A 20042-nucleotide genomic window follows, 5' to 3' on the forward strand; every position below is an offset into this window, starting at 1 on the left:
GTCACTCGTGTTCCGCCAGCTCTCGGGGTACGGTGGGACCCGGCCGGGGCCGGGGGGGACTGGTGGCCTCGGCGGGGGCGCCCAGGCCTCGCGGGGGGACCCCGGACCCCGAGGCCCGCAGCGCCTGGATGCGGCGACACTCCTGGCAGACGCGCACGTGCGTGCAGGGCGCGGGCGCGGGGGGCCGGGGCCCGCCGGGCGGCCCGGGGTCGTCCAGGAGGCGCTGCGGCCCGCCGTGCGCGCCGCCCGCGTCCCCGCCCGCGCCCGCCGAGTACAGCTTCCCGTTGCTGAGCCGCATCTCCCGCACGGCCCGCAGCGACAGCAGCGCCCGGCTCGGGCCGCCGCCCGGCCGCCGGCGCCGGCGGGAACGCGAGGTCTTGCGACAGGACACGGCGTGGCGCAGCTCCTGCAGCATCTCCTGGCACACGGACACCTGGGGCGGCGCGGGGCGGTCACCGCGGCCTCCCCGCCCCGCTCCGCCTCCCCCACTTCCTACCCCTCGCCATCTCCCGCGCTGCCCGCCGCTCCCCAGCTCCAGCTCCTCCTCCCTGGCTCCGCTTGTCCTTGAATTGCCCTTCCGGTCCTCTCCATCGTCTTCCTCTTGTGGCTACTCTCATATTCTTTGATCGATTTATTAATTTATTTTTATTTTTATTTTTTTTGTGCCGGTCCTGGGGCTTGAACTCAGGGCCTGGGCACTCGGCTGTCCCTGAGCTTCTTGGTGCATAAGGCTAGTGCTCTACCACTTGAGCCACAGCTCCACCTCCAGCTTTGTCTGAGTAGTTTATTGGAGATAAGATGCTCACAAACTTTCCTGCCTGGGCTGGCTTCCAACCATGATCCTCAGATCTCAGCCTCCCCAGTAGCTCGGATTTCAGGCGTGAGCCACCAGCGCCTGACTGCTGCTCTCATTTTCTTTCTTTCTTTTTTTGGTTGGTCGTGGGGCTTGAACTCTGGGCCTGGGTGCTGTCCCTCAGCTCTTCAGCTCAAGGTGAGCGCTCTATCACTTGAGCCACAGCACCACTTCCAGGTTTCTGGTAGTTTATTGGAGATAAGAGTCTCATGAAGGGGCTGGGAAGGTGGCTCAGTGGTAGAGCGCTTGCCTTGCATGCCTGAGGCCCTGGGTTCGATTCCTCAGCACCACATAAGCAAAAAGAAAAAAAGCCGGAAGTGGCGCTGTGGCTCAAGTGGTAGAGAGCTAGCCTTGAGCTGAAGAGCTGAGGGACAGCGCCCAGGCCCAGAGTTCAGGCCCCACGACCGGACCCAAAGAAAAAAAAAAAAAGTCTCATGAACTTTCCTGCCTGGGCTGGCTTTAAACTGTGATCATCAGGTCTCAGCCTCCAGACTAGCTAGGATTACAGGCGTGAGCCATTGGCACCCGGCTGCTGTTCTCATTTTCTGACGTGCCACTACCTCTTCCTTCCTCCTTGGTTCCCCCAATTTCTGCCTGGCATCTGTTTGATCATTATCGCAAGGCATAAGCACCTATTGAATGCCAAATGCTGTTCTGGGCATAATTGAAAAAAAAAAAAAAAAGGAATAGATTAAGTGCCAGCCGTTGGGGCTGCTGATGTAGCACTTCACTTGGCCTAACAGGTGCAAGGCCCTGGATTCCATCCCTCCTACCTCTCCCTTCCCCCAAGTCCCAGCCTTCCTGGAGGTTATAATCAGATGTGCAGAGATAGACAGGTACACACACATTGGTGTACACAGGAAGGCAGATGGTGAGGGAGAAAACAAAACATGGAGAAGAGGCAGCGCGTGAAGATGGAAGTGAGGCTGAATTCGGAGACAATGCAGTAGTGGAGGGGACCTGTACCTGTGAAGACCTTGGGGGAAAAAAAAAAGAGTTTCTGGGTAGACACAGATCAGGGCAAAGGAGATAAGGTGGAAGCAGCGTGGCATGTCCAAAGACACACAAGCAGATCAGGGAGGCTGAGATGGGAGTGTGAGGGGAGAGAGAGGGGGTGAGGTCAGAGAAGCAGGTAGGGTAAGGCCTGTAAACCCTGCAAGGGTATCTCTATCCCTGCAGTCCACAGGGTTTTGAAAGGGCTGGGGAAAGAGGGGAACATCTGGATTGAACATCTGGAAGGTTAGCTTGAAAGTAGGCAGGAGCTCAGGGTCAGACACATCATTATGCTATAGTAGACTCCCTTGTGGGGGTCTACATCCCTTGTGGGGATGGAGTATCATTTCAAACGCACAGAGATGGCCCCTACGATCCCCTTCTCCTCCCTGGTAGCCATGTCTGTTATCAAGTGGTCTGAGTGGCCCACAGAATGTGGCCCGGCTGGCTGCCATTTTTGTTCCTGCCTTGCTCGCTCGTGGATCACTTGCTCTGGGAAATGTCAGCTGCCATGGCAGGCGGAGAACAGTCAAACAGCCCATAGAGAGGTCCTCCTTCGAGGAACGAAGGCCTCCTGCCAACTGCCATGGAGTAAATTCATTATGTGTTTTATTTTCTGGGTCTTAGGATGTTTGGCATCTTAGAGAAAACAAATCTTGTAGGCTGGTGAGATTGCCTTCTCTCCCAGAGCAGGGCCAAATCTTAAGAGTATTAGGAGCTCATCTGCCTCCGTGGAAGTTGGTGTGGTGGCATGCCTATAATCCAAGCTACTTGGGAGGCACAGGCAGGAAGATTGTGGTCCAAGGCCGGCCAGGGCAATTTTTTTTTTAATTATTAAAAGAAAAATCATTATCTGGCTGGGAATGTGGCTTAATAGTAGAGTGCTTGCCTAGCATGCATGAAGCCCTGGGTTCGATTCCTCAGCACTACATATACAGAACAAGCTGGAAGTGGTGCTGTGGCTCAAGTGGTAGAGTGCTAGCCTAGGGCAAAAGAAGCTCAGGGACAGTGCCAAGGCCCTGAGTTCAGGCCCCAGGACTGTCAAAAACAAAATCTTTATCTGCTGGGCACCAGTGGCTCATATAATCCTAGCTACTCAGGAGGCTGAGATCTGAAGATCTTGGTTTGAAGCCAGCCTGGGCAGGAAAGACCTTGACACATCTCCAATGAACCACCAGAAAACTGGAAGTGGAGCTATGGCTCAAAGTGGTAGAATGCTAACCCTGAGCAAAAGGGATAGTGCCCAGGCCCAGAATTCAAGCCCCATGACCCCCCCAAAACAAAAACAAAAGCAAAAAAAAATAAAACCTATCTGAAAAACAACTAAAGCAAAAAAAAAAAAAAAAAGAATAGGTGTGGCTCCATGGTAGAGAGGCCTGCCTAGCAAGCCCAAGGCTCTGAGTTCAAATCCTAGTACCTCAAGAAAAAAAGCCCTGGGAAGGATCGGGCCAAGAGGGGCCTTCTTCCCTCCTCTCTCATGCCCCAAATTCCCTGTATCTTTGCCTGTTCTGTCACCTGTCCCAAGACTTTCCTCTTAGGAGCTCTGAACATCTTAGAGCCCCACCCCCTCCTCCTGCCCTTCTCCCCTTCCTCTAGGTCTCCCCCACCCAGGTACCAGGCACGATCCTCAATACCACACCCTTCAATCAGCCCCTGGGGGTTTCTGTTCCCACCCTCACCCCTCAACAACCTCCTCACCTCCTCAGACTCTGCTGACCTCCGCGTGGACCAGATGAATTCCATGACGGCCACGAAGACCGCGATGATCAGGCCACAGATGAGCACAACAAAAATGCCACCTATATTTTCCATGCCCAAGCCTGGGGGGTGGGGGTTGGAGAGAGCCAGGAGGGTGGGCTGTGTGGGTAAGGGATTGGGAGGGGCTGTGGGTGGGGCAGGGCCCTGGGGGAGGCGGGGCTGACCTTTAGCTCGGTGATCCTCCTCCTTGGGACACCGGCCTCCCTCCCACCACTTGCGCTTCAGGATCTCCAGCCGGTTGTTCTCCTGGAGCTGCAGGATGGCCAGCGTGATCTCATCCCGGAACGGGGAGCCTGGCCGGGCACATGAAGGAGATTGGCCATCAGGACTCCCTCAACTTGGCTTTTCTGGCCCTGCCTCAGGCTCAGGATCATTGGTGCGGTTCCACCCTGCCCACATGGGGCTTGAACTCTGGGCCTGGGCACTGTCCCTGATCTTTCAGCTCAAGGCGAACGCTCTACCACTTGAGCCACAGCGCCACTTCTGGTTTTCTGGTGGTTCATTGGAGATAACAGTCTCGAGTATTTTTCTAACACGGGGTTGGCTCTGAACTGTGATCCTCAGATCTCAGCCTCCTGAGTAGCTAGGATTACAGGTGTGCTACCAGTGCCAGGCTCACTGCCTTTTTTGTTGTTGGTGGTGGTTGTAGGACTTGAACTCAGGGCCTGGGCACTGTTCCTGAGCTCTTTGTGCTCAAGGCTAGCGCTCTACCACTTGAGCCACAGCACCACTTCCAGTTGTTTTTTTTTTTTTATTTGTATTTTTTTTTATTGTGAGAATACCATATAGAGGAGTTATAATTACATGGGCACCACTTCCAGTTTTTGAATGATTTATTTGAGATAAGAGTCTCACTGGGACTTTTCTGCCTGAGCTGGCTTTGAACTTGGATCCTCAGATCTTAGCCTCCTGAGTAGGGAGGATTACAGGCATGAGCCACTGGTACCTGCCCCCTTTTTTCTTTTTTTCTTTTTCTTAGCAGTATTGATTTGAACCCAGGGCTTGGAGCCTGCTTGGTTTGGCTGGCTAGACTGGCACTGTACTGCTTGAGCCACACCCTCAGCCTCTTTCCCATACAGCAGCTAGAGAGTTTGGGGAGCTGGCAGAGCAGACTGCTCTGGCTGACAACTCCTGTGGCTTTCTGCCATGGATACAACGAGGCTCTCTTGGCCTTCGAGAGCCTGCACTCACAGGCAGCCACGCCCCAGCCACACCGGCCTGCTAGCAGGCCCCCAAATCTGTTAAGCCAAGTCCTGCTGAAGGACCTTTGCCTCTACCTCCCAAACTCCTGGCCTTGGCTCACACTCCACCACTCTCAGGTCCGCACTGAGTCCTTGATTTAAAATGGCACTGAGGGGCTGGGAATGTGGCTCACTGATAGAGAAGCCCTGGGTTCGATTCCTCAGTACTATCTAAACAGAAAAGGCCGGAAGTGGCACTGTGGCTCAAGTGGTAGAGTACTAGCCTTGAGCAAAAACAAGCTCAGGGATGTTGTGCAGGCTTTGAGGTCCAGCCCCAGGATCAGTGCGCATGCCCGCACAGAGAAGGTGCTGAGGATCTCTTTCCACATCAATTTCTTCCCAGTGTTCACAGGAACACCTGTCACCTGACAGCTGATGACATGGTGGCTGTGTGTCTGTGGTCTTGGCAATTGCCCAGCGTAGGACTTGGCACCCAGGAAAGTACTGGACCAGTTCCCTGAGTTAGTGGCCTGTTCTCCCTTCCATCCCACCTCTTGCCTCTTCCTTCCTTGCCTTCCTGTCCTTCCCTTGAGCCAGGGTTCAAAATGCTCCCCACATCCTGTTCTCTGTTGACTTCTTCATTGACTAAAGATGCTGGCTGAGCATCTGCTGCACACTAGGACGGAGGGACATGGGCAGTGGGGACACGGTATTGTCAGGCCTCTGCCACGAGTCAGACTCTGGGCTTACAAAGCATCTTCAAGTCTCACAGTGACTCTGTGGGACTGTTTTGGGAGGAGGGGGTGATGCACCTGCCTCAGGTCATGTGCTGGGCCCACGAGGGATGTGGGGCTCAAATCCAGGTCAGTGTGACCCCAGAGTCTGTCCACCCCCAAAGCTCCAGGCTACACTGCTTTCCTTGGCACTCCACTAACTTCCCTAACAAGGCTTCGGTACTTTGCTGCAGAGCTACAGACAACTAAGGCAGGCACCATCAGCATGGAGATGATTTTTGAAGGCCAAAAATAAGAAGAGAAGTCAGCGCTGGTGGCACATGCCTGTAATCCTGAGGATCTGAGGATCATGGTTCAAAGCCAGCCCAGATGGGAAAGTCCAAGAGACTCTTACGTCCAATGAACCACTCAGAAAACCGGAAGTGGCGCTGTGGCTCAAGAGGTAGAGGCTCTCTTAAAGCTGAAGAGCTGGGTGAGGGACAGTGCCCAGGCCCAGAGTTCAGGCCCCACAACCGACAAAAAAAAAAAAAAGAAGAAGAAGAAAAGAAACAAAGACAACTTGCTGGTGGATTTTTTCCCCCAGTATTGAGCCCTAAGAAGCATTATCTTGAAGTCTAAATGGGCATTTCTTTGCTTTCCTACCCTCTCCTTTTTTCTTCCTTCTCTTCCACTTCCTTCCTTCTTATTTTCTATCCCTCCTGTCCTTGCTTTCATCCCTCTATCTGTCCAGCATTTTCTAAACACCTGCTTTGAGTAAGACAATATAGGCTTGGTGCAGAGAATATGAAACAAGAGGGGCTCTGGTGGCTCACGCCTGTAATTCCAGCTACTCAGGAGGCTGAGATCTGAGGATTATAGTTCCAAGCAAAGTCTGTGAGATGCTTTTTTTTTTTAAACTGGTCCTGGGGCTCTATCACTTGAGGCACAGCACCTCTGCCTTTTTCTAAGGAGTTAATTGGAGATAAGAGTCTCACAGACTTTTCTGCCCGGGCTGGCTTCAATCCATGATCCTCAGATCTCAGCTTCCTAAGTAACTAGGATTATAGGCATAAGCCCTGATGCCTGGCTCCATGAGACTCTTATCTTCAATTAACCACCAGGAAACCAGAAGTGGCACTGTGGCTCAAAGTGGTAGAGTGTTCAGCTGGAGCAAAAGAATTCAGGGACAGGGCTGGGAAGGTGGCTCAGTGGTAGAGTGCTTGCCTTGCATGCCTGAGGCCCTGGGTTTGATTCCTCAGCACCACATAAGCAAAAAGGAAAAAGCCGGAAGTGGTGCTATGGCTCAAGTGGTAGAGCGCTAGCCTTGAGCTGAAGAGCTGAGGGACAGTGCCCAGGCCCAGAGTTCAAGGCCCCACGACCGGACCCAAAAAAAAAAAAAAAAAGAATTCAGGGACAGCACCTAGGCCCTGAGTTCAAGCCTCATGAATGACCAAAAAAAGAAAAAGAAAGAAAAAGAAGATGAAGTAAAACCATTCCCTCTCTTCTAAGGGGTCCCTGGGTCCATGGAAGAAGGGAGCAAGCCTTCCTGTCCATGTGTCTTGAGCTACACATGTGAAGTTTCTTGGGATTTTCTCAAAAGCCCTCTGGGGCTGAACTGATTATTCCTACACTCATTTTTTTTTTCCAGGTCAAGGGTACAGAGGTGATGAGACCTGCCCAGGAAGGGCCTGGCCTAGCCCTGGGCCTGCTCACACATCTCCATCCGGATGTACAGCACCCTGGCCAGGCCCCACGCCCCCAGTGGAAGCGGCCATACCCAGCGGCATGCCGATGCCGTAGCCCTTGGTGTCGAGGAGGCCCCCGATCTGGGTGAGGTTGCAGTTGAGGCGCCGGTGGTACTCGTTCATGGTGGACTCGAGCAGGAAGGCATAGCGGGAGTTGAGGACGCGGGCGATGCCCTCTTCTGTGCTCTTGACGAACACGCTGGGCTGCTTTGACTGCATGTAGTTCCACATGCGCTGGTACGTCTGGTACCGTGAGTTCTGGATGAAGAGATCACGAGGGTGAAACGGGTCAAGCCCTACCCCCCCCCCCGCCCTTCCAACCTCAGAGCCAGAGCCAGAGAGAGCCAGAGAGAGAGAGAGAGTGCAAGAATGAACGCAGACAACTAAACTAAGACCAGGTCCAATTCACCCCCACATTCCTCTTTCTAAAAGACCCTCAAGGGACTGGGAAGGTGGCTCAGTGGTGGAGTGCTAGCCTAGCATGCATGAAGTCCTGGGTTCCATTCCTCAGTACCACATATACAGAAAAAGCCGGAAGTGGTGCTGTGGCTCAAGTGGTAGAGTGCTAGCCTTGAGCAAAAGAAGCTCAGATACAGTGCCCTGGGTTCAAGCCCCAAATAAAATAAAATATCCTCAACTTTTCACTGGCTCAGCTATTCTCAAACCTGTCCTACCTGCGGTCTTACCTCCTGCCTCTTCTTCCTCAATCCTCCCATCCAGGTGTCTGGCCAAGCTCAATTCTAGCTTCCCCAAAGCTGGTCTACTCCAACCTGGCCCAGAGGGGACTTCCAGCCATCAGTGGTCATCTCTGGTTCCCAAGTGCAGGGTCCAGGGTAAAGCCCCCACACTGGCCTTTGAGCTCTCAGAGCCTGGCTGGCCTTCCTCACTGGACTCCCTCCTCTCCTTTCCCATCTCTGCCAATACACAGGGACAAGCTCCCATCCCCTGGCAGGTTCTTCCTCTCCCCTGCTACCCACATTCCCAGGCGTGGCCCTTCCAGCAGCCTCACTGACACCAGTGACACCAGTGGTTCCGTGCTATGAGCGCAGATTGATTATCACTGTCTCCCTCAACTGCCCCCTGCCCAGCGATCATGGCACCGGTGTGTTCTGCCCCTCCCCATCCATCTCTCCAGCCCCACCTAGAGGTGAACTGTGCATGATGCAGGGGAGGGTTTCACCTGGAAGAAGGTCATGGTGGAGCCGGCGTGGATGGTGCCGTACTCGATGTTGGTCTGGTCCGCCAGGTCATCAGCCGACTCCACAGGCACCTCCATCCGCTGCACCGTGAGGAAGGCAGCCAGGTTGGCCGTGTAGGATGAGATGATGATCAAGGTGAAGGCCCACCTGGGGGGCAGTAAGGGTGAGTTGTGAACAGATGCCCCACCCATTCGTGGTTCCCACTCTCCCCCCCCCCCCCCCCAGTTCCTCCAACAAGTAAAAGGCTCAGTTGCTGCTGACCAGTGGGGAGACTACAAGTATGGCTTCCTGATCAGACTCACAGGGTTAAGGATTTCTAGACCTCTACTTCCGGGTGCATGAATAAGGCTGTCTGGGAAATAGCTGGAAACTGGACAATAGAAAGTATTTGTTTGTTGGTCCTGGGGCTTGAACTCAGGGCCTGGGTGCTGTCCTTAAGCTTTTTTGTGTTCTTGAACACAACGTGCTCTATCACTTCAGCCATAGTGCCACTTCCGGTTTTTGAGTAGTTCATTAGAGGTAAGAGTCTCATGGACACTTTTCTGCCCAGGCTGGCTTTCAACTGCAATCCTCAGATCTCAGTCTCCTGAGCAGCGAGGATTACAGGCGTGAGTCACTGGCACCCAGCTTCAAAAACTATTTAAAGGAGGACAAAAGTTGTAGAAGGACTGTAATTCTCCTCAAGGAAAGAAAAACAAAGCCTCGTTCTTGTCCAGAGTAGCAGGCTGGACTGTTGCAGGGAGAGAAACCCAGAAAGGCCAGCAATCCCATAGAGTCAGAGATCAGACAACAGGGGAGGGTAGGGGAGAGGCAAGATGGCTGGAATCCATGGGTCAGAATACTCCAGGGGAGAAAGCTACATAGAGAGGAGGTTCCAAAGAGTTCCTTTGAGTGTGAGTGTGAATGCCTGTGTGTCTGTGCATGCATGCTCGTGCACGTGCATGCGTGTGATGCTAGACAAGGACAATCTTTCAAGTGAGGGACAACCCCCAGCATCCACGGAGGGCTCCCTCTAGCCAGAGTAGAGATCTTCATAAATATAGGAGGTATTCAATAGAAACCCTGAAATGCAATGGTGGAGATTCCAAGACTGTCTAAAGAAATGTAAACAATGTGAAGTTTATAATGTCGGCCAAAGAATTAAAAAAGTGACTATTTGGGGCTGGGAAGGTGTCTCAGTGGTAGCGCGCTTGCCTTGCATGCCTGAAGCCCTGGGTTCGATTCCTCAGCCCCACATAAGCAAAAAGAAAAAAGCCGGAAGTGGCGCTGTGGCTCAAGTGGTAGAGCGCTAGCCTTGAGCTGAAGAGCTGAGGGACAGCGCCCAGGCCCAGAGTTCAGGCCCCATGACCAGACCCCCCAAAAAAATTAATAAATAAATAAAAAAATGACCATATTATCGGGGCAATGGTGGCTCACGCCTGTAATTCTAGCTACTCGAGCCTGAGATCTGAGGATCATGGTTTGAAGCCAGCCCAGGCACCAAATTAACCATCCCAATTAACCACCTCCCCTCTCAAAAAAAAAAAAAAAAAATGGAAGTTTAAAAAAAGCTTAGGGACAACGCCTAGGTCCTGAGTACAAACCCTAGTACTGGCGTGCGTGCGCGCATGCTCGTGCACACACGCGCGCGCGCACACACACACACGCATACACAATGACCATGCTAGGTGTTGGTTGCTCACACCTGTAATCCCAGCTACTCAGGTGGCTCAGATCTGAGGATGGTAATTCAAAGCCAGCTTGAACAGGCAAGTCCCTGACACTCTTATCTCCAATTAACCACTAAAAAGACAGAGGTGGGCCGGGCGCGGTGGCTCACGTCTGTAATCCTAGCTACTCAGGAGTCTGAGATGTGAGGATTGCAGTTCAAAGCCAGCCCGGGCAGGAGAGACCCTGAGATGTGAGGATTGTGGTTCAAAGCCAGCCCGGGCAGGAGAGACCGTGAGACTCCTATCTCCAATAAACCACCAGAAAACCGGAAGTGGTGCTGTAGCTCAAGTGGTAGAGCGCTCGCCTTGAGCTGAAGGGCTGAGGGACAGCGCCCAGGCCCAGAGTTTAAGCCCCACGGCCGACCGAAAAAAAAAAAAAAAAGACGGAGGTGGGGCTGTGGCTCAAGTACGAGAGAACCAGCCTTGAGCACAAAAGCTCAGGCATAGTGCTCAAGCCCCGAGTTCAAGCCCTAGAATCAGCACACATGCAAAAAAAAAAAAAAAAAAAAGGCCAGATCCAAGAAAGTATGACCTATATATACATATATATAGCCAAGAGAAAAGTCATCCTAGACATATATATAGCCAAGAGAAAAGTCATCCTAGAATTGACTGAGAGTGTGGAAAGAGAAGATGAGAAAATGAAAACATACCTGGAGAACACCAAACAGCTTCTGGACCAGCAAATGTGTGAGAAGTAGAAGGAAGAGAGTCTGGACCGGAGGCTGCAGGGCGTGTGACCAGTGGGGCAGAGAGCACTCCACTGGAGAGCGTGACCCTCAGAAGGACGGTGCCCGGGCCTCCTGGGGACATGGGGCTTCAGTCCTCAGTGTCTTTTCTGCCACCTCATCACACGCCCAGTCTCGAATGTCCCCCCTTCTCTTTTGCACAGACAGTAGCAGCCTATAGGACAAATCCACCTTCTCTGGGGATCATTCTCTACTCCTTCCTCATAGCTTCCTGCTCTTTCCTCAGCATCGCTTCTATGTAAATTGGATACCTCGTTATATTCAATGGATGAACGCATTCCACTTGGGCTGGGTGGTAGCAGAAGCAGCCTCCTCTCCCCATAGCTCAAGTGGTAGAATGCCTGACTAACAAGGACGAGGCCCTGGGTTCAATCCCCAGATGACAACAATCTTAATACATAAATAAATAATAACTTCACCACCACCACCAGAGATGACTATACCCTGGTCCCAGAAGAGATCACTATGTTATCTCTTATGGTAAAAGGGTCTTTGCAGGGGCTGGGAAGGTGGCTCAGTGGTAAAGTGCTTGCCTCACATGCATGAGGCCCTGGGTTCAATTCCTCTGCATCACATAAGCAGTAAAAAAGCTGGAAGTGGCATTGTAGCTCAAGTGGTAGAGGACTCGCCTTGAGCTGAAGAGCTCAGGGACAGCGCCCAGGCCCAGAGTTCAAGCCCTACACCCGAGGACAAAAATAAATAAATAAAATAAAAGGTCTTTGAAGAAGTGATTAAGGTATGAAGATGATCCTGGATTATCCAGACAGCAGGCCCACCCAATGGAAGAAGGAAGTGAAAGTCAGAAAGGCTTGCAGATGCTACACTGCTGGCTTTGGACCTGGAGAAAGGGGCCATGAGCCAAGGGATGCAGGAGGCTTCTGTAAGCTGGAAAAGGCAAAGAATGGGACTCCTCACCCACCCTGAGTCTTCCTCCAGAAGGAAGAAGCCTTGCTAACAACATGGTTTTAGCTCAGTGAGATCTACCTTGAATTTCTGACCTCCAGAACTAGAAGAGAAGCTATGTTGTGTTGTATTAAATGCACGGGAATTTCTGCAGCAGCCATAGGAAACAAAGACCAGGGTATTATGGAAATGGTGCAGACTCAAGACCACTCATTAAAATAATACTAATAATCATGAGGACTGGAAGGTTTGTGAGGTGGTGGATCAAGGGAGGTGCAAATGATTCCATATGGCAGTTCCACTTAGGTAAGGGAGAGTGAAACCCACCACCCATGAAGGTTAGTCTCGACCAAGTTTCAAATGAGAACATCTTTGGGGCATATGCCTTGAATAAAACTTGATGTCCAACATTTGTTATCCGTTTCATTCATTCTCTTCTCTGCCTCTGGAGGGCAGGTGCGGGGCTGTTGATTTCTCTGAACACTTCCGGTACATGGAAGGCTCCAGAGGCCTCTGTGGAATGGCCACAGATGCTAAACTCTAATGGGAGGATGTGGGGGAAGAAGCACTCTGGAAGACCAGATACTTAGCTTGCTCAGGAGAACTTATGAGGTTCTCAGCAGCCTGCTAGACCCAGGCAGTAAAGGGGCCTGGGGCTAGCATGCCTCTAGCTAAATTAACATGCTCATTCCTTGTCCCTGGGTCTCACTCTTCCAGTTCCATAAAACAGGGAGAATGTTCCAGTCCTAAGCTTTTCCCTTGGCTTTCTGTGTTAACTGCTGAGAAGGAGGGGAGCATACGTTGAGGTCAGGCCAGAGCGACAGAAATGGGGAGCATGGGACCTGGGGCTGACGCTAGCACCCTACTCCCAACCCTGATTTCATTCAGAACTCAGACGGGCCCTTCCCAGCCCTGGGTGTGTGGGGGGGGGGGTGGGGAAGGACAGACGGAAACATCTCACCACACTCCACTGACACAGCGCGTGGACAGCGCGCGGGGCATGATCTCGGAGCCTTGCTGCATGAAGCCCCCCACGGGGAACCACAGGCTGTTGCCCAGCGTGTACTGGTTCTCCAGGAGGTGGGGACGAGCACGCAGGCATGGGTGCGGGTTATACCACTCATAGGGACTCAGCCTGTGGAGAGATGGGGGGGGGGGGAAAGGGGGCCAAGGTGTGGAGGAAAAGGAGAGAAACAGAGGGAGGAGACAGAGTGACCATGATTAGAAGGGGAAGATGGGAAACAAAGAGGATGCGCGATGGACAGGCATGCAGAGGGAAGGTACATCCATGGAGGGGGTGGGGCAGAGACACAGAGAGGGAGAGAGAGAGAGAGAGAGAGAGAGAGAGAGAGAGGCAGGGATGCTGAGACTCCCAGGGGCAGTAGAGAAAGGAGAGTCACAGAAAAGAGGAAAGACAGCAGCTCAGAGAGCAAACCAGAGCACCAAAGTCAGAGCCATTGGCCCCAGAGCTAGAGTAAGAAAGGGAGAAAAGAGGCCCCTGTAATGGATGGTTCCCAGCAGCCCAGGGAACGCACAAGTAGCTTGCAGGGCCAGCCTCGTGTCTCTTTCCACCCTGGCAGCAGGCAATGCACTCACCTGGCGGCCAGGAACAGGACACAGCTGACGGCCAGGTAGGCAAGAAGCATGAAGAGCCACACAGCAGGAGAGAAGGGATCCAGGAAAGAAAAGTAGCCAGGCTTGCGGCCCTAGGGAGGTGGGGGGGGGGGGGATGGGAATAAGACTAGCCACCCCTGCCCAGCACTGTGTGGTCCACCCCAGCTCCAATCAGGGACTCAGAAGCCTGACACGCCCATCCATGAAGCACCTCAGCCCCTGCCCAGCCCTCGAGCCAGACTGCAGCCCTCCGTCCCTAGAGGAAGCATACCATGTGCACGCGGTAGAGGATGCTGATACCCAGGGTCATGAAGGGCTTGGAGAAGTCGATGACCTTCTCACGCTCGGCTGTGATGGTGAAGGCTGCCACAGCCAGGTCTGCCTTCTGCTGGGGGGGAAGCGGGTTGGGGCAGAGAGGAAGAGGAGAGAGATAGAGACAGGCAATTAGAGAGAAGTGTACACCCCACTGAACTGAGTGGATGGAGAAGAGAGAGAGGAAGTGAGGAGAAGGACCCTGGACTAGTCTAGGAGACCCTGAAAGCTACACAATGCCTAATTTTTTTTTAAATTACTCATCCAGATGTCCCACCCAGATATTGGATGTCTCACCCTTCTTGGTCATGTTCATAATTAAGAGTCTTTTTTTTTTTCTTTTTGGCCAGACCTAGGGCTTGAGCTCAGGGCCTAAGAACTGTCCCTGAGCTTCTTCTGCTCAAGGCTAGCACTCTATCACTTCACCCACAGTGCCACTTCTGGCTTTTTCTGCTTATGTGGTTCTGGGGAATCGAACCCAGGGCTTCATGCATGCTAGGCAAGCACTCTACCACTGAGCCACATTCCAGCCCCTAGAGTCTTGTTTTATAGAGCTCTTGACTCCGCCTGCCCTGGGTCATGAAGATTGCTGACGATCGGCATCAGGATGTGCCAGGCACTGGTGGCTCACACCTACAATCCTAGCTACTCTGGAGGTTGAGATCTGAAGACCCTGGATCAAAGCCAGCCTGAGCAGGAAACCCTGTGAGACTCTTATCTCCAATAAACTACTCAGAAAAAAAAAGTGGCATTGTAGCTCAAGTGGTAGAGTGCTCACCTTGAGCAAAAGAAGCTCAGGGCCTTGAGTTCAAGCCCCAGGACTGGCAGGGGGGATAAAAAGGTGTGGATGATAGCTTTCTCTGGGAATCCCCTTTCAGGCCTTCTTTTCACGTCTTCTTGTGCCATGCCACAAAGACCTATGAACAAATTATACTGTCCACTCTTCCCTACAGCTCCCTGAGCCACACTTAGCCCTGTTTCTCTGATCTAAGTGGGGCAAAGGCACTAAGTAGTGAGCAAGTCAGGAACTGGGGGCCACGGAGTTGGGATGTGATGGCTACTCTCCTGTACTTGTCCAACAACTGCAACCTAGATATATGCCTAAAGGACCAATGATACACAGGACCAGCGCCCAGCTGAGCTGAGATCATTCATCTATCTATTACATATACATATATATTACACACATGTTTTATATATTACATGCATGCATATATTGCATATATAATGTAATATATAATATATTAACATGTTAATGTATTAATAATTATAAGTAATAATATAATGTACTATATAATATATCATTTACATATTATATAGTGATACATATTATATTATATATTATATATGTAATATATATATTACATACACACATATATGAGCAGCTGCTTTTGTGGGTTGTTTGAAACAAGGTAAAGTATCTCTATATAGCCTAGACTGGCCTCAAACTCTCAAGCCCTCCTGTCTCAGCCTCCTAAGTGTTGTGATACATGATCACTCCCAACTCAGTGATTTTATTTATTTATTTAGCCAATCCTGGTGCTTGAACTCAGGGCCTGGGCACTGTCTCTGAACTTTCTCACCCAAGTCTATCACCCTACCACTTGAGCCACAGCTTCCATTTCTGGCTGTTCTGAATCATTTATTGGAGATTAGAGTCTCATAGACTTTCCTGCCCGGGCTGGCTTTGAACCATGACCCTTAAATCTCAGCCTCCTGAGTAGCTAGGATGACAGGCTTGAACCTCTAGTGCCTGGCTTTGATTTGTATTCTTTTTTTTTTTTCCTTTTGGTCATGAGGCTTGAACTCTGGGCCTGGACGCTGTCCCTGAGTGCTTCAGCTCAAGGCTAGCACTCTACCACTTGAGCTGCAGCACCACTTCCGGTTCTCTGGTGGCTTATTGGAGATAAGAGTTTCACAGAGCCAGGCGGCTGTGGCTCACGCCTGTAATCCTAGCTACTCAGGAGGCTGAGATCTGAGGATCGCGGTTCAAAGCCAGCCTGGGCAGGAAAGTCCATGAAACTCTTATCTCCAATAAACCACTAGAAAACTGGAAGTGGCGCTGTAGCTCAAGTGGTAGAGCGCTCGCCTTGAGCTGAAGAGCTGAGGGACAGCGCTCAGGCCCAGAGTTCAAGCCCCACAACCAAAAAAAAAAAAAAAGAGTTTCACAGAGTTTGCTGCCTGGCTGGCTTTGAACTGCAATCCTCAGATCTCAGCCTCCTGAGTAGCTGGGATTACAGGTGTGAACCACTGGCACCCGGCTTGATTTGTATCCTTTTAAGTGTTAGTTTTCTTACTATTCCTTCTGGCTTATGTTACCAGCCTGTGTGTGGTTCAGATAGAAGTGCAGAGCCATGTCGTGGAGTAGTAGATTCTCAAAACTCAGTGCTCTGGTCTTGGCTCATTCAGGTTTCCTGCATAGCATACCCAGCTGTCACTGTCCCTCCGCACTGTATCGCTGGATCTACTTGCCTCCTCATGCCAGCCTTCCACTGGCCACAGCCCCTTTGCCGGAGGCACCATCTCTCTACCCCATCCTCCCATCTCTCCAAGAGCCCTCAGAACAAAATTCTCTTCTTCCTTCAAATACCCTGGTGGTTTGTCTCTGGGCAGGACCAGCTTAAGCCAGAAGAGACCCACCCAGGTCCTGAGGCTCACTCCTGGGCACAGGCAGGTGTTGGATCTCTAGCAGGCCCCTGTGAGAAGCCAGGAGTAAAGTTTTCAAGAGAACACTTCCCATGAATACTACTCCACGAGGTACTGCTGGTCTCCACTGCAGCTCCAGATAGCAGCTAATTTGCCACCACCAGCACACTGCAGTTCTCTGAGTCTGCTGGGTTATGAGGCCCAAGGGACAGATCTGCCTGCCCGCAGCCTGGAGTTCCTGCAAAGACAGCATACATTCTGGACCTGGCTCAAATCGCAAAGCTGTGTGGGTCATTTGGAAGATAAGAGGAGAGAAGTTGTACAATCTGATGTGGCATAAGTGGCCATCAAAATCCAAAACCTGGCAAGATGTCACCAGCACCAAACACACTGAACTCCTTTTCTTAGAGGTCTGAGTCTTAAATCTGTGGGGACTCTTCCCCTCCAATCTCTGGGTTTCTTTTTTTTTTTTTGGTCCAGTCGTGGGGCCTGAACTCTGGGCCTGGGGGCTGTCCCTCAGCTCTTCAGCTCAAGGCTAGCGCTCTACCACTTGAGCCATAGCGCCACTTCCGGCTTTTATCTTTTTGCTTATGTGGTGCTGGGGAATCGAACCCAGGGCCTCAGGCATGCAAGGCAAGTGCTCTACCACTGAGCCACCTTCCCAGCCCCCAATCTCTGGGTTTCTAAGTTCACATCTTTCCAATCTTTTCCCCTTGTCACTTCTGTCATATTGGCTGTTTCCTGCAGTTGCTACCTATATGACTCTTCCTTTCTGTCTCTCTATCTCTCTCTTCCTCCCTCCCTCCCTCCCTCCTTCCCTCCTTTCTTTCTTTCCTTCCTTCCTTCCTTCCTTTCTTTCTTTCTTTCTTTCTTTCTTTTTCCTTCCTTCCTTTCTTTCCCCCCTCCCTCTCTCTCCCTCTCTCTCCCTCTCTCTCCCCCTCCATCTTTCTGCTAGTCCTGGGGCTTGAACTCAGGGCCTGGGCACTATCTCTGTGCTGCTTTTGCTTAAGGCTAGCACTCTACCACTTGAGCCACATTTCCATTTCTGGCCTTTTCTGTTTATGTGCTACTGAGGAATCAAATCCAGGGCTTCATGCATGCTAGGCAACCACTCTACCACTCAACCACATTCCCAGGCCCCTTTTCTTTTTCCTGTTTGTCCTTAACTTGTTTATTGTTAACTTTACAATTAGTTGACAAATAATTTTAAAAATTATTATTATTTTGTGTGTGTGTGTATTGTTTGGTTGGTCGGTTGGTTTTGGGGCTTGAAGTCAAGGCTTGGGAGCTGTCCCTGAGCCTCTTTGTGCTCAAGGCTAGTGTTCAACACTTCTGATTTTTGAGTGGTTAATTAGAGATAAGAGTCTCATGGGACTTTTATGCTTGGGCTAGCTTAGAACCGTGATCCTCAGATCTCAGTCTCCTGAGTAGCTAGGATTACACCAGCACCTGGCTCTTTAATTTTTTTTTTATGGAAGTACTGATGTTATAATTCAGGGCTCACACTTACTAGCAGGGGCTATATCACTTGAGCCTTTGTTTTACTTTGCTTTTCAGATAGAGTCTTGTGCTTTTGCTACAGCATCAGCCCCTGACTACCTCCCTTCTCCACCTCCTGTGTAGCTGGGATTATAGGCATATAGCACCACATTTAGCTAAATAACATTTTTTTTTTGGGTCCGGTCGTGGGGCCTGACCTCTGGGCCTGGGCACTGTCCCTCAGCTCTTCAGCTCAAGGCTAGCGCTCTACCACTTGAGCCACAGCACCACTTCCGGCTTTTTTCTTTTTTGCTTATGTGGTGCTGAGGAATCGAACCCAGGGCCTCAGGCATGCAAGGCAAGCGCTCTACCACTGAGCCACCTTCCCAGCTCCCTAAATAACATTTTTAAGCATTACAAATGTATATTATAAACATATCCACATATAGATATAAATGTACATATAAATATATACATACATACATTCATACATGTACACTCTTTGAGCCCTCAGGTTCACTTCAAGAAATATATGTAGCAAAAAAAAAAAAAAAAAAAGAAATATATGTAGCCAGAGCTGGGAATGTGGCTCAGTGGTAGAGTGCTTGCCTCACATGCATGAAGTCCTGGGTTCGATTCCTCAGTACCACATAAATAGAAAAAGCCGGAAGTGGCACGTGACTCAAGTGGTAGAGTGCTAGCCTTGAGCAAAAGAAGCTCAGAGACAATGTCCAGGCCCAGAGTTCAAGCCCCAAGACTGGCATAAAAGAAGAAAGAAAGAAAGAGAAAAGTATATTTAGCCAAGAACTGGTGGCTCACACCTGTAAATCCTAGCCATTTAGGAGGCTGAAATCTGAGGATCATGGTTGGAAGCCAGCCTGGGCAGAAAAGTCCCCATGAGACTTATCTCCAATCAAGCACTCAAAATCCAGAAGTGGAGCTGTGGCTCAAAGTGGTAGAGAGCTAGCCTTGAACTGCAGAGCTCAGGGACAGTGCCCAGGCCCAGAGTTCAAGCCCCATGGCCAACCAGAAAAAAAAAAGAAAAGAAAAAGAAAAAGAAAAAGAAAGAAAAGAAAAGAAAGAAAGAAGAAAACAAAGGCTGTTTACAATCCTTACTCTTAAGACAATGCTTCATGCTAGGCCCAGGTCCTGAGTTCAAGCCCTATGACCAACAACAAAAACAAAACAAACCACAGTCCTTCAAAATAGCCTTGTACATAGGCTACTTTCACATGTGAAATACATTTGCACCACTTCTGGTTTTCTGGTGGTTAGTTCGAGATGAGAGTCTCATGGACTTTCCTGCCTGGGCAGCCTTTGAACTGTTATCCTCATATCTCAGCCTCCTGAGTACCTAGGATTACAGAGGTGACCCACCAGCACCCAGCTGAAAACAACCCTCATTTTCACTAAATGCTTGTTAACTAAACGAATGACACATGAAAACAATGGAATACAGAACCATGTAGCTATAAAAAAAAAAGTAGTTCCTTGCTCAAATCTTAAGATTTATTGACCTATGAAAAAAGCATGGTGAAGAACAGTATTAGAAAGGTGCTTATATTTGTATAATGTACTGACTATAGTATATTAGGGATTATCCAAGGAATGATATATAAGAAGCAGACAGTTATATATCACCTAGAAATAGGAATACTGTCATTAGCTTTGTTGCATTGCTTTGATATAACAAAAATTCTTTAATCCGTGTGTGTGTGTGTGTGTGTGTGTGTGTGTGTGTGTGTGTGTGTATGTGTGTGTGTGGTACTAGGATTTGAATTTGGGGCCTTGGGCTGGATTTGCTTTATGGCTGGGCCAGCCTGGACTTCAATCCTCCCATTTGTGCTTTGCTTTGTCACCAGGATGTCAGGTATGTGGCCCTGTGCTCAGACGTTTTACTTCCCAGACATTGTGCTTTCCTCCTAGCTTAGGATGAGAGGCATATTCCAGCACACCCAAGTCAATGGTTGAGTCTTGAGAATTTCTTTTCTTTTCTGTTTTATGTCGGTCGTGGGGGCTGAACTCTGGGCCTGGGCGCTGTCCCTCTTCAGCCCAAGGCTAGAGCTCTACCACTTGAGCCACAGCACCACTTCCAGCTTTTTCTGCTTATGTGGTGCTGAGGAATTGAACCCAGGGCCTCATGCATGCTAGGCAAGCACTCTACCACTGAGCCACCTTCCCAGCCCAA

At 50.6% G+C, this 20042-nt stretch overlaps 1 protein-coding gene across 1 annotated transcript in view; it reads right to left on the reverse strand.

Moving 5' to 3' along the window:
* Position 1: 1 nt before the first annotated feature.
* Positions 2 to 20042, reverse strand: part of Grik5 (glutamate ionotropic receptor kainate type subunit 5) — a 59121-nt gene continuing 39080 nt past the window's right edge. Inside the window, 8 exon segments of the mRNA XM_042667921.1 lie at positions 2 to 433; positions 3545 to 3666; positions 3769 to 3897; positions 7276 to 7501; positions 8424 to 8589; positions 12765 to 12938; positions 13400 to 13509; positions 13689 to 13802. Coding sequence (XP_042523855.1) covers positions 2 to 433; positions 3545 to 3666; positions 3769 to 3897; positions 7276 to 7501; positions 8424 to 8589; positions 12765 to 12938; positions 13400 to 13509; positions 13689 to 13802 — 1473 coding nt within the window.

Source organism: Dipodomys spectabilis, unplaced genomic scaffold (genome assembly GCF_019054845.1).
Source record: "Dipodomys spectabilis isolate Male_0828 unplaced genomic scaffold, ASM1905484v1 ptg000422l, whole genome shotgun sequence".
Classification (NCBI taxonomy): Eukaryota; Metazoa; Chordata; class Mammalia; order Rodentia; family Heteromyidae; genus Dipodomys; species Dipodomys spectabilis.